Below are 13556 nucleotides of genomic sequence, written 5' to 3' on the forward strand. Positions count from 1 at the left end.
GAAATGTCTCGAGTCAATAAGTATTGTTATGGCAAGCCTAAATAAGTTCAGGAGTAAAAATGTGCTTAAGTCACATAGGTTTGGACTCACTATGAGCGCAATAATAGTGTTTAACATGATTTGTGAATGACTACCTGATCTCTGTACCCCACGGTCCCTGAGTAGAGCAGTACATTTCAAACACAGATTTAAAACCACAAAGACCAGGGACGTTAGCCTCGCAAAGAAGGGCACCTATTGGTAGATGGGTAAAACTAATTTTTTTAAAGCAGACATTGAATTTCCCTTTGAGCATGGTGAAGTTATTAATTACACTTTGGATGGTGTGTCAATACACCCAGTCACTACAAAGATGACCGTTAATTAACATAAACACATTTAGCATTTCCTGGGTTCCACGCATAGCCTACAAGCCACTGTTGAGGACCTTTGGAACGTCTACATTTTAAAAAGTCTAATAAATCCATTTAAAAAGATGCACTAATGCAGAAATCTCTCCGCCATTTCCTGGTTGCTAATATTGTTATAGTTTTCTTAATTTCAGTTTCTGTGACAAAACAAGCAAGTATATAAAATCAATAAAATAATTCAAAATAGGCTACTAAAGGTTTAAAGAAGACAATGAAAAAACTCATCTGTCTTTTAGTTATCAAAATTCTAAACTTAATTGAGCGAACAACATCGCACTGCGCATATTTCACTCTATCATGTTGGGTCAGTGCCACTTAAAAGTTTGTTTTTGGACAATAATTTCCTCCTCCAGTTCAGATGGACGTCATATTCTACTAGCGTCTCCCCTTCTCTCCGATTATAAATGGACAACGTTGTTTTCATTGATCTGTTGGTCAGTGTCAGCAGAGTAGGCTACCGTGTCATTTGTCGTGTTAAACAATATTCTGCTAACGTCTCCAGTCATATAAAGTGTTGTAGAATTGCATGAAATGTGTTTATAAAAAAAGGCCAGATTTTTCCTGTGCAAAGAAAGAAAGGTATCTGATAGAGCCTATAGCCCTACTCTTCACGTGCTCAGCCATGCATTGAATGCTCTTTTTTTGCTAACAGTGATTGAGTTATATTATTAGCCTAAACTATGACTAGCCAATCTAAATCATCACATAAGGAACAGTAGGCTATCTTACATAAGTCTGCAAATGCAATGATGCATGGAACGCTTTATTATAAAAAGGTGTACTTCTATGGTGAAAATGTGCTTCCCCAAACTTTTTTTTTTGTTGTTGTTTTTTTTGTTTGTCATTTAGCAGACGCTCTTACCCAGAGCGACTTACAGTTAATGAGTGCATACATTATTTTATTTTTTCTCTGGATAAGAGCGTCTGCTAAAAATAAATTAAAAATATTAGGAAAGTTGAGAAATAAATATAGTATGTCTAGCCTATAGAAAGCTGATGGGATCCTCCTCTTTTTAATAGAGGCCATCACTCTGTTTTCTCACGCAATGACATAGAACTGTTGTGTAACATCAGCTCATGGGCTCTCATGAAGTGTTTGATTAGATTTTCGATTGCATTTGCATTGATGTCAGAGTGATTAGAGGGAAAACAGAGTACCAGGCCATTAGCGACTGGCCGTTAGCAAGTTTGGTAGGCTACTAATGACCATCAGCGGCATCAGAGCGCTGTTTTGGAGAAGCCTAGTTACCGTGACTCAACAGTCACGTGGAATTTGACTGTGATCATGACTCGTGACTGCCTCTGTGGCGGTAATATGGTCACCGTAACAGCCCTAGTCCTTCCTAACTCAGTTGCCGGAGAGGAAGGAAACCTCTCAGGGATTTCACCATGAGGCCAATGGTGACTTTAAAACAGTTACAGAGTTGAATGGCTGTGATAGGAGAAAACTGAGGATGGATCAACAACATTGTAGTTACTCCACAATACTAACCTAAATGACAGAGTGAAAAGAAGGAAGCCTGTACAGAATACAGATATTCCAAAACATGCATCCTGTTTGCAATAAGGCATTAAAGCAAAACTGCTAAAAAATGCGGCAAAGAAATTCACTTTATGTCCTGAATACAAAGTGTTATGTTTGGGGCAAATCCAACACGACACGTCACTGAGTAACACTTGATATTTTCAAGCATGTTGGTGGCTGCATCATGTTCTGGGTATGCTTGTCAACGGAAAGGACAAAGGAGTTTTTTTTAGGATAAAAAGAAACGGAATAGAGCTAAGCACAGGAAAAATCCTAGAGGAAAACCTTTCCAACAGACACTGGGAGACAAATGTACCTTTCAGAAGGACAATAACCTAAAACACAAGGCCAAATATACACTGGAGTTGATTACCAAGACGGCATTGAATGTTCCTGAGTTGCCTAGTTACTGTTTTGACTTACATCGGCTTGAAAATCTATGGTAATACTTGAAAATGGCTGTCAGCAATGATCAACAACCAACCTGACAGAGATTGAAGAATTTAAAAAAGAATATTGTGCAAATACTGTACAATCCAGGTGTGCAAAGCTCTTAGAGACTTACCCAGAAAGACTCATAGCTGTAATAATTCTAACATGTATTGACTCAGTGTTTTTGTTTTTTCTTTTACAAATGTTAGAATTTTTCTTCCACTTTTGTGTAGATCGTTGATAAATAAAATAAAATCAATTTTAATCCCACTTTAACACAACAAAATGTGGAAAAAGTAAAAGTGGTTATATATGCATTATATATGTATTAGTAAGAGTTTGATGTTTACATTTATAGTACATCATATAATAATAAACATGTTACCTATGACGACCAGTATGAAGAGCAGTGTAGCAACTCCTGCTGTGATGTAGAACATTATACTGATGTGATAGGCCAGCAGATCCATGTCCTCAACATTAGGCACCAGGATGGGAGGTAGCAGGAACCCGACGGCTATACCCAGCTGGAAGAAGAGAAGAAACCGACAGCAAAGCTTTAAAAAAAAAAAGAAAAGAAAAACTGACGAGACAACGACCACCCTTATTGGAGATGCAATGTTGGAGACAGAGAGACCGGAGACAGAGAGACCGGAGACAGAGAGACCGGAGACAGAGGGCATTCATTTACTGTACTACAAATTCAACCTGTCTCAAACTGGCTAACTGACGACGCATGTTGGCCCATCCCTTCAGAGGACGAGGGATCAAATCAAATTTATAAAGCCCTTTTTTTTTATATCAGCAGATGTGACAAAGTGCTTATACAGAAACCCGGCCTTAAAAATCCAAAACGGTAAGCAATGCTGATGTAGAAGCACGGTGGCTAGGGAAAACTCCATAGAAGAAGAAACCTAGAGAGGAACCAGGCTCTGAGGGGTGGCCAGTCCCACACTAAGTGATTTAAGTGGAAACATTGAACAGCCAGTTGAATGGAGGAAGCCATGTTGCAGCTTGTTTAATAAGACCAGAGAGGATTCAGAGAAACACCTGGCCAGCCTTATGGACTGGAGGCTCCAGAGAAACACCTGGCCAGCCTTATGGACTGGAGGCTCCAGAGAAACACCTGGCCAGCCTCATGGACTGGAGGCTCCAGAGAAACACCTGGCCAGCCTTATGGACTGGAGGCTCCAGAGAAACACCTGGCCAGCCTCATGGACTGGAGGATCCAGAGAAACACCTGGCCAGCCTTATGGACTGGAGGCTCCAGAGAAACACCTGGCCAGCCTCATGGACTGGAGGCTCCAGAGAAACACCTGGCCAGCCTTATGGACTGGAGGCTCCAGAGAAACACCTGGCCAGCCTCATGGACTGGAGGCTCCAGAGAAACACCTGGCCAGCCTCATGGACTGGAGGCTCCAGAGAAACACCTGGCCAGCCTTATGGACTGGAGGATTCAGAGAAACACCTGGCCAGCCTCATGGACTGGAGGATTCAGAGAAACACCTGGCCAGCCTTATGGACTGGAGGATTCAGAGAAATACCTGGCCAGCCTCATGGACTGGAGGATTCAGAGAAACACCTGGCCAGCCTTATGGACTGGAGGATTCAGAGAAACACCTGGCCAGCCTTATGGACTGGAGGCTCCAGAGAAACACCTGGCCAGCCTCATGGACTGGAGGATTCAGAGAAACACCTGGCCAGCCTTATGGACTGGAGGATTCAGAGAAACACCTGGCCAGCCTCATGGACTGGAGGCTCCAGAGAAACACCTGGCCAGCCTTATGGACTGGAGGATTCAGAGAAAACAGGAATTTGTAAATTAGAGTTTCCACATATCACTTAGTGTGGGACTGGCCACCCCTCAGAGCCTGGTTCCTCTCTAGGTTTCTTCTTCATGGGAGTTTTTCCTAGCCACCGTGCTTCTACAGACCGCCAGGGATACTAAGGCTGAATTTAGGCAGGCAGCCCAATTCTGATCTTTATTTCACTAAATTGGTATTTTGACCAATCGGATCAGCTCTGAAAAATATCTGATGTCAAAAGATCTGATTGGTCAAAAGTAAAACACAGCTTGAGTCACATTTACAGTTACGTTCACATTTAAGCAAGTAAGAGTGGAGGACAGGAGGACTGTGGTATTAACTGTGAAATGCCTGACTCTTAAATGTTGATAGTCTTTAATACTGTGTGAAGCTGATATTCAAATAAATTACCCACTTAATAAAAACTAAAGACTAAGGAGTGAATCCTAGCTTCCACTTAAAAAAGGCCCAATGCAGCTGTTTTATGAAATAATTTCTGGGTAACAATTAAATACCTTACTATGAATGTTTTCAATTAAAAAGTTGTCAAAAAGAAACAAAAATAGATTCTTAGCGAAAAAACGATTCCTCACGCAATACTGGGAGTGGTCTGAGTGGGGAGGAGACAACTGAAAACGAGCTTTTATTGGCAGAGAGGTTTGGAACTCTCTTTCTTATTGGTCTGTTAACTAATTTACCACCTGGTGATGTCACTAGGCAGGCCATAACTCCATCCTACCAAAACAGGCTGAAACTTAATCATTTTCCGGAGGTACTGTTTAAATGTTTGACATCAGCTGGACACCTTCCCAGTCCGTGGTGTGAAAGCAGTTGGAAGTGCTGTATTGTAGTGCAGTGAAACAGGATCTCTGATAACATCTTCATGCTTTGGGGCCATGACACTCATAGGGTGAGAGGTACTTTATTTTTACTGACTTTATTGTCCCCATGGGGACATTATGTTGCAGTATCGTGTACACGTTTAAAGTGGCGTTTACAGTAGAAAACAAATTGACAATACAACATTCATAACAGTTACATAGCAATAAAAATAGACTAACCTACAGGCCTTACCGGGTCGATTGGAACATTAGCCCAAGCTGTTTAGGAGGGATATCACACCGGGCCTTACCGGGTCGATTGGAACATTAACCCCAGCTGTTTAGGAGGGATATCACACCGGGCCTTACCGGGTCGATTGGAACATTAGCCCAAGCTGTTTAGGAGGGATATCACACCGGGCCTTACCGGGTCGATTGGAACATTAGCCCAAGCTGTTTAGGAGGGATATCACACCGGGCCTTACCGGGTCGATTGGAACATTAACCCCAGCTGTTTAGGAGGGATATCACACCGGGCCTTACCGGGTCGATTGGAACATTAGCCCAAGCTGTTTAGGAGGGATATCACACCGGGCCTTACCGGGCCGATTGGAACATTAACCCCAGCTGTTTAGGAGGGATATCACACCGGGCCTTACCGGGTCGATTGGAACATTAACCCCAGCTGTTTAGGAGGGATATCACACCGGGCCTTACCGGGCCGATTGGAACATTAACCCCAGCTGTTTAGGAGGGATATCACACCGGGCCTTACCGGGCCGATTGGAACATTAACCCCAGCTGTTTAGGAGGGATATCACACCGGGCCTTACCGGGCCGATTGGAACATTAACCCCAGCTGTTTAGGAGGGATATCACACCGGGCCTTACCGGGCCGATTGGAACATTAACCCCAGCTGTTTAGGAGGGATATCACACCGGGCCTTACCGGGCCGATTGGAACATTAACCCCAGCTGTTTAGGAGGGATATCACACCGGGCCTTACCGGGCCGATTGGAACATTAACCCCAGCTGTTTAGGAGGGATATCACACCGGGCCTTACCGGGCCGATTGGAACATTAACCCCAGCTGTTTAGGAGGGATATCACACCGGGCCTTACCGGGCCGATTGGAACATTAACCCCAGCTGTTTAGGAGGGATATCACACCGGGCCGATTGGAACATTAACCCCAGCTGTTTAGGAGGGATATCACACCGGGCCTTACCGGGTCGATTGGAACATTAGCCCAAGCTGTTTAGGAGGGATATCACACCGGGCCTTACCGGGTCGATTGGAACATTAGCCCAAGCTGTTTAGGAGGGATATCACACCGGGCCTTACCGGGTCGATTGGAACATTAACCCCAGCTGTTTAGGAGGGATATCACACCGGGCCTTACCGGGTCGATTGGAACATTAGCCCAAGCTGTTTAGGAGGGATATCACACCGGGCCTTACCGGGCCGATTGGAACATTAACCCCAGCTGTTTAGGAGGGATATCACACCGGGCCTTACCGGGTCGATTGGAACATTAACCCCAGCTGTTTAGGAGGGATATCACACCGGGCCTTACCGGGCCGATTGGAACATTAACCCCAGCTGTTTAGGAGGGATATCACACCGGGCCTTACCGGGCCGATTGGAACATTAACCCCAGCTGTTTAGGAGGGATATCACACCGGGCCTTACCGGGCCGATTGGAACATTAACCCCAGCTGTTTAGGAGGGATATCACACCGGGCCTTACCGGGCCGATTGGAACATTAACCCCAGCTGTTTAGGAGGGATATCACACCGGGCCTTACCGGGCCGATTGGAACATTAACCCCAGCTGTTTAGGAGGGATATCACACCGGGCCTTACCGGGCCGATTGGAACATTAACCCCAGCTGTTTAGGAGGGATATCACACCGGGCCTTACCGGGCCGATTGGAACATTAACCCCAGCTGTTTAGGAGGGATATCACACCGGGCCTTACCGGGCCGATTGGAACATTAACCCCAGCTGTTTAGGAGGGATATCACACCGGGCCTTACCGGGCCGATTGGAACATTAACCCCAGCTGTTTAGGAGGGATATCACACCGGGCCTTACCGGGTCGATTGGAACATTAACCCCAGCTGTTTAGGAGGGATATCACACCGGGCCTTACCGGGCCGATTGGAACATTAACCCCAGCTGTTTAGGAGGGATATCACACCGGGCCTTACCGGGTCGATTGGAACATTAACCCCAGCTGTTAAGGAGGGATATCACACCGGGCCTTACCGGGTCGATTGGAACATTAACCCCAGCTGTTTAGGAGGGATATCACACCGGGCCTTACCGGGCCGATTGGCACAAATTATTGTCTAGTTCTGTTTTTCCTGCCCTATACCTGCACCCAGAGGGGAGTCGTTCAAAGTCTGGGTTCAGGGGGGTGGCTTGGGTCTGGGTACAGGGGGGTGGCTTGGGTCTGGGTACAGGGGGGTGGCTTGGGTCTGGGTACAGGCGGGTGGCTTGGGTCTGGGTACAGGGGGGTGGCTTGGGTCTGGGTACAGGGGGGTGGCTTGGGTCTGGGTACAGGGGGTGGCTTGGGTCTGGGTACAGGGGGGTGGCTTGGGTCTGGGTTCAGGCGGGTGGCTTGGGTCTGGCTACAGGGGGTGGCTTGGGTCTGGCTACAGGGGGTGGCTTGGGTCTGGGTACAGGGGGGTGGCTTGGGTCTGGCTACAGGGGGTGGCTTGGGTCTGGCTACAGGGGGTGGCTTGGGTCTGGGTACAGGGGGTGGCTTGGGTCTGGGTACAGGGGGTGGCTTGGGTCTGGGTTCAGGGGGTGGCTTGGGTCTGGGTTCAGGGGGTGGCTTGGGTCTGGGTTCAGGGGGTGGCTTGGGTCTGGGTACAGGGGGTGGCTTGGGTCTGGCTACAGGGGGTGGCTTGGGTCTGGGTACAGGGGGTGGCTTGGGTCTGGGTACAGGGGGGTGGCTTGGGTCTGGGTTCAGGGGGTGGCTTGGGTCTGGGTACAGGGGGTGGCTTGGGTCTGGGTACAGGGGGGTGGCTTGGGTCTGGGTACAGGGGTGGCTTGGGTCTGGGTTCAGGGGGTGGCTTGGGTCTGGGTACAGGGGGGTGGCTTGGGTCTGGGTACAGGGGGGTGGCTTGGGTCTGGGTACAGGGGGTGGCTTGGGTCTAAAATGATTTTGTGAGCCTTGCAGAGGGCTCTGATCTTAAAAGATCTCATCCAGGCCTGTCTGTCTGACTCCAAGTACCTTGCTTGCTATGGTGATAATCCTTCTCAGTACATTTCTCTGGCTGACAGCGGCATTGCCAAACAATACAAAAAGTTCAAATATTCTCAAATGAAAGATTTGTAAAACAGAGTCAGTATAGTACAGTCAACATTAAAAGATCCCAGCTTTTGAGAAAGTACAGTCTCTGTTGACTCTTTTTGTTGATCAGGTCTGTACATTCACTCCACTGAAGCTTATTGACCAAGAGGACACCCCGATATTTTGTATTCCTCTACAATCTCTACGTTCTGACCTCTGATAGATGTTGCCTAGGTAGGTGTTGTACGCTTCCTGAAGTCTATGCACATCTCTTTGGTCTTGTTGGTATTGAGGACCAAGTAGTGATTCGTCACACCACTCTACAAAGTCATTTAGGACCGGGCCATGGTGTTCCTCGTCACCATGCAACAGGCTGGTCAGGGCAGCGTCATCAGCGAACTTAACGAGGTGTCTGTCAGGATGGGAACGAGGTGTCTGTCAGGATGGGAACGAGGTGTCTGTCAGGATGGGAACTAGGTGTCTGTCAGGATGGGAACTAGGTGTCTGTCAGGATGGGAACTAGGTGTCTGTCAGGATGGGAACTAGGTGTCTGTCAGGATGGGAACTAGGTGTCTGTCAGGATGGGAACTAGGTGTCTGTCAGGATGGGAACTAGGTGTCTGTCAGGATGGGAACTAGGTGTCTGTCAGGATGGGAACTAGGTGTCTGTCAGGATGGGAACGAGGTGTCTGTCAGGATGGGAACGAGGTGTCTGTCAGGATGGGAACGAGGTGTCTGTCAGGATGGGAACGAGGTGTCTGTCAGGATGGGAACGAGGTGTCTGTCAGGATGGGAACTAGGTGTCTGTCAGGATGGGAACGAGGTGTCTGTCAGGATGGGAACTAGGTGTCTGTCAGGATGGGAACGAGGTGTCTGTCAGGATGGGAACTAGGTGTCTGTCAGGATGGGAACTAGGTGTCTGTCAGGATGGGAACTAGGTGTCTGTCAGGATGGGAACGAGGTGTCTGTCAGGATGGGAACGAGGTGTCTGTCAGGATGGGAACGAGGTGTCTGTCAGGATGGGAACTAGGTGTCTGTCAGGATGGGAACTAGGTGTCTGTCAGGATGGGAACTAGGTGTCTGTCAGGATGGGAACTAGGTGTCTGTCAGGATGGGAACTAGGTGTCTGTCAGGATGGGAACTAGGTGTCTGTCAGGATGGGAACGAGGTGTCTGTCAGGATGGGAACTAGGTGTCTGTCAGGATGGGAACGAGGTGTCTGTCAGGATGGGAACGAGGTGTCTGTCAGGATGGGAACTAGTACAACTATTAGTGTACAAGATGTTCAGTGGGGGAAAAAAACACATCCCTGAGGAGAGCCTGTGTTGGTGGTGCGTATGTCTGAAACGTGGGACCCCCCTTTGACCCGCTGTGACCTCTGGCTCAGGAAGTCCAACAGCCACAAAACCAACCCCCCCATCTAAGGAGATGTCCCTTATGAGTCTCCGTGGCAGAATGTAAGGCTGGATTGTGTTGAAGGCAGAAGAAAAGCCAAAAAACAGAACCCTGACATGGGATTTAAACACCCTCTAGATGTCTATAGACCGTGGTGAGGAGAGGAAGAATGTCATCGTCAACTCCTCTGTTTTAGTCGGCGCAACCGACTCAACACAGAAGTTTACATAGTCTGAAACAACATCTGTGAGTTCATTCAGATCAGAGCTGTCCTGAAATACCTCCCACATAGTCCAGTCAAAACACCCTTGGAGACGAGCGATACTATTGTCAGTCCAGATCTGGACAGTTTTAACTGTAGGTTTCTCCCTCTCCAGGAGCCGACAGTAGGTTGGCCGGAGGTAGACAACACTGTGGTCTGATGTCCCCAGGGAAGGTCTGGTAGACAACACTGTGGTCTGATGTCACAAGAGGAGGTCTGGTGGCGGCAGGCCGGAGGTAGACAACACTGTGGTCTGATGTCCCCAGAGGAGGTCTGGTGGTGGCAGGCCGGAGGTAGACAACACTGTGGTCTGATGTCCCCAGGGAAGGTCTGGTAGACAACACTGTGGTCTGATGTCCCCAGAGGAGGTCTGGTGGTGGCAGGCCGGAGGTAGACAACACTGTGGTCTGATGTCCCCAGAGGAGGTCTGGTGGTGGCAGGCCGGAGGTAGACAACACTGTGGTCTGATGTCACAAGAGGAGGTCTGGTGGTGGCAGGCCGGAGGTAGACAACACTGTGGTCTGATGTCCCCAGAGGAAGTCTGGTGGTGGCAGACCAGAGGTAGACAACACTGTGGTCTGATGTCACAAGAGGAGGTCTGGTGGTGGCAGGCCGGAGGTAGACAACACTGTGGTCTGATGTCCCCAGAGGAGGTCTGGTGGTGGCAGGCCGGAGGTAGACAACACTGTGGTCTGATGTCACAAGAGGAGGTCTGGTGGTGGCAGGCCGGAGGTAGACAACACTGTGGTCTGATGTCACAAGAGGAGGTCTGGTGGTGGCAGTGAAAGCATGTGGTATTGTCCCATAGCACAAATCAATAGTATTTTTTCCTAGTGTGACATTTCACATACTGGTGGTCCGTGCGCAGGACCTTGTGCAAAGTACAGTTGTTAAAATCCCCTAAAATAAATGTGGGTTTGCGTCGGGGGAGATGGATTCCAGTTTCTGTGACAGATTATAAATAATCTCTGATGCCTTTGCTATATTAGCTTTTGGTTGAATGTACACAAGGGTAACAAACAATTGGGGGAACTCACGGGGCAGATAGTAGGGTCGCAGTGACACAGAAAGCAGTTCAATGTCGGGGGTACAGAGTCTCTCTCTTACCAGGATCGATTTACACCACTGGTCCCTGACAAGCAGGCAGATGCCCCCGCAGTGACGTTTCCCTGTGACGATCACGGTCCGCTCTGACCAGTGTGAAGCCGTCCGGCTCCACTTCCCTGTCCGGAACTCTGTCATCCAGCCAAGTCTCAGAAAACGCCAGCAAACAGGCCTCCCGGTATTCGTGTTGGAAGAGCCTGATTCCCTGACAGCTCATCCGCTTTCCCCCTCAGTGACTGGGCATTGATCAGCAAGGTGTTAAGTTTTTTAAGTCTTTGTCTGATTCCCCCTGCGTTTTCCACGTTTGCATTTGGGTTTGTAATCGACTCCCAGACAAATCAGGGATTAGATGGGCCATTGGGATATCCATGGCATTCGTGTTTGAGTTGCATTGCAGTAGGAACTCTCTGCTGTATTGGATTCCACTGCCAGCAGCGTTTTCATAATTTAGTCCGTTTGTAGTGGGTATGTACACGATCAACAAGATCAGTCCAACACCCCCCCCCCAGCAACTGTAAAGACATCATTGACAGCTGGTTTACAAACAAAAGTGTACAAATTAAAAACATAAAAGAACGCCACACCAAACATAACACACTGCGGGATGCAACAGAGCCGTTAGGGGCTCAATGTCCCGCTAGTGACTGTGAGTTCCGATGACGACGATTGCGCTCAGCGCTGAATACAACAATGACAGTTTCTCATAGGGCTGTAGTGTTGAGCGGCATGTGTATACAACAATGACAGTTTCTCATAGGGCTGTAGTGTTGAGCGGCATGTGTATACAACAATGACAGTTTCTCACAGAGCTGTAGTGTTGAGCGGCATGTGTATACAACAATGACAGTTTCTCACAGAGCTGTAGTGTTGAGCGGCATGTGTATACAACAATGACAGTTTCTCATAGGGCTGTAGTGTTGAGCGGCATGTGTATACAACAATGACAGTTTCTCACAGAGCTGTAGTGTTGAGCGGCATGTGTTCAAGGCATCTGGCCCCTGGTCCAAAGAGTAAAACAAAACACACTATTCTCAAAGTCTTTGCCACAATGACCTATTCTGCACAACTGCATGTCAACAAAGGTGTCGGGCAAAGATTGAGTTTAGTGTCCAAGCTGAATCCACACAGTAGGGTAGGCTAAACAGCTAGCACAGGGCATGATTCAGGCTGTAGGCTAAACAGCTAGCGCAGGGCATGATTCAGGACGTAGGCTAAACAGCTAGCACAGGGCATGATTCAGGATGTAGGCTAAACAGCTAGCACAGGGCATGATTCAGGACGTAGGCTAAACAGCTAGCACAGGGCATGATTCAGGATGTAGGCTAAACAGCTAGCACAGGGCATGATTCAGGCTGTAGGCTAAACAGCTAGCACAGGGCATGATTCAGGATGTAGGCTAAACAGCTAGCACAGGGCATGATTCAGGACGTAGGCTAAACAGCTAGCACAGGGCATGATTCAGGATGTAGGCTAAACAGCTAGCACAGGGCATGATTCAGGATGTAGGCTAAACAGCAAGCACAGGGCATGATTCAGGATGTAGGCTAAACAGCTAGCCCAGGGCATGATTCAGGATGTAGGCTAAACAGCTAGCACAGGGCATGATTCAGGATGTAGGCTAAACAGCTAGCACAGGGCATGATTCAGGATGTAGGCTAAACAGCTATCACAGGGCATGATTCAGGATGTAGGCTAAACAGCTAGCACAGGGCATGATTCAGGATGTAGGCTAAACAGCTAGCACAGGGCATGATTCAGGATGTAGGCTAAACAGCTATCACAGGGCATGATTCAGGATGTAGGCTAAACAGCTAGCACAGGGCATGATTCAGGATGTAGGCTAAACAGCACACTCACTCACAGAAAAAAACCTATTCTACAACATCTGCTACTAGGACAGTCCACTATAGTTGAAAAGATACAGAAGACAGAGTTGCAGACAAACCTGGTTTCCCGGCACTCCAGTGGAGCAGGCGGTATTCCCAGCACTCCTGTGGAGCAGGCAGTGTTCCCAGCACTCCTGTGGAGCAGGCAGTGTTCCCAGCACTCCTGTGGAGCAGGCAGTGTTCCCAGCACTCCTGTGGAGCAGGCGGTATTCCCAGCACTCCTGTGGAGCAGGCGGTATTCCCAGCACTCCTGTGGAGCAGGCAGTGTTCCCAGCACTCCTGTGGAGCAGGCAGTGGAGACCTCACTTTACCAAACCAGGTGGAGGCCAGGACAGAGGGGATCCCCAGGATGAACACCGTACCGACCGAGCACAAACTGACCGAAGAACATCAGCAGAAACATGTCCGGTCTAGCACTCCCTGTCTTGATGCCGCGCCAGCCATCACCACGTCCCTGAATTCCGCGGTTGTCTAGCAACCAGAGGATGGGCAGGATGAGCGGGATGTAAGACAGGAAGTAGATCATAGGAGAGCCAATCGAGGGCCAGCTCGTCGATGTTGTAGAAACGCATGAAGACGTTGCCGACGATGCCGTACTGCAGCCATGTGAAG

General features: G+C 48.5%; 1 protein-coding gene across 2 annotated transcripts in view; it reads right to left on the reverse strand.

Moving 5' to 3' along the window:
* Positions 1 to 13556, reverse strand: part of LOC121552577 (feline leukemia virus subgroup C receptor-related protein 2-like) — a 69210-nt gene that overhangs the window by 53000 nt on the left and 2654 nt on the right. For both annotated transcript variants that reach the window (XR_005997262.1, XM_041865533.2), the window contains exon 2: positions 2753 to 2894. Coding sequence is in view for 1 of the 2 variants with exons in the window: in XM_041865533.2 (XP_041721467.1) it covers positions 2753 to 2894 (142 nt within the window). In the remaining variant the exon portion in view is untranslated. The remainder of the gene's footprint in view (positions 1 to 2752; positions 2895 to 13556) is intronic.

The sequence above is a fragment of the Coregonus clupeaformis genome, chromosome 36, assembly GCF_020615455.1.
Source record: "Coregonus clupeaformis isolate EN_2021a chromosome 36, ASM2061545v1, whole genome shotgun sequence".
NCBI lineage: Eukaryota > Metazoa > Chordata > Actinopteri > Salmoniformes > Salmonidae > Coregonus > Coregonus clupeaformis.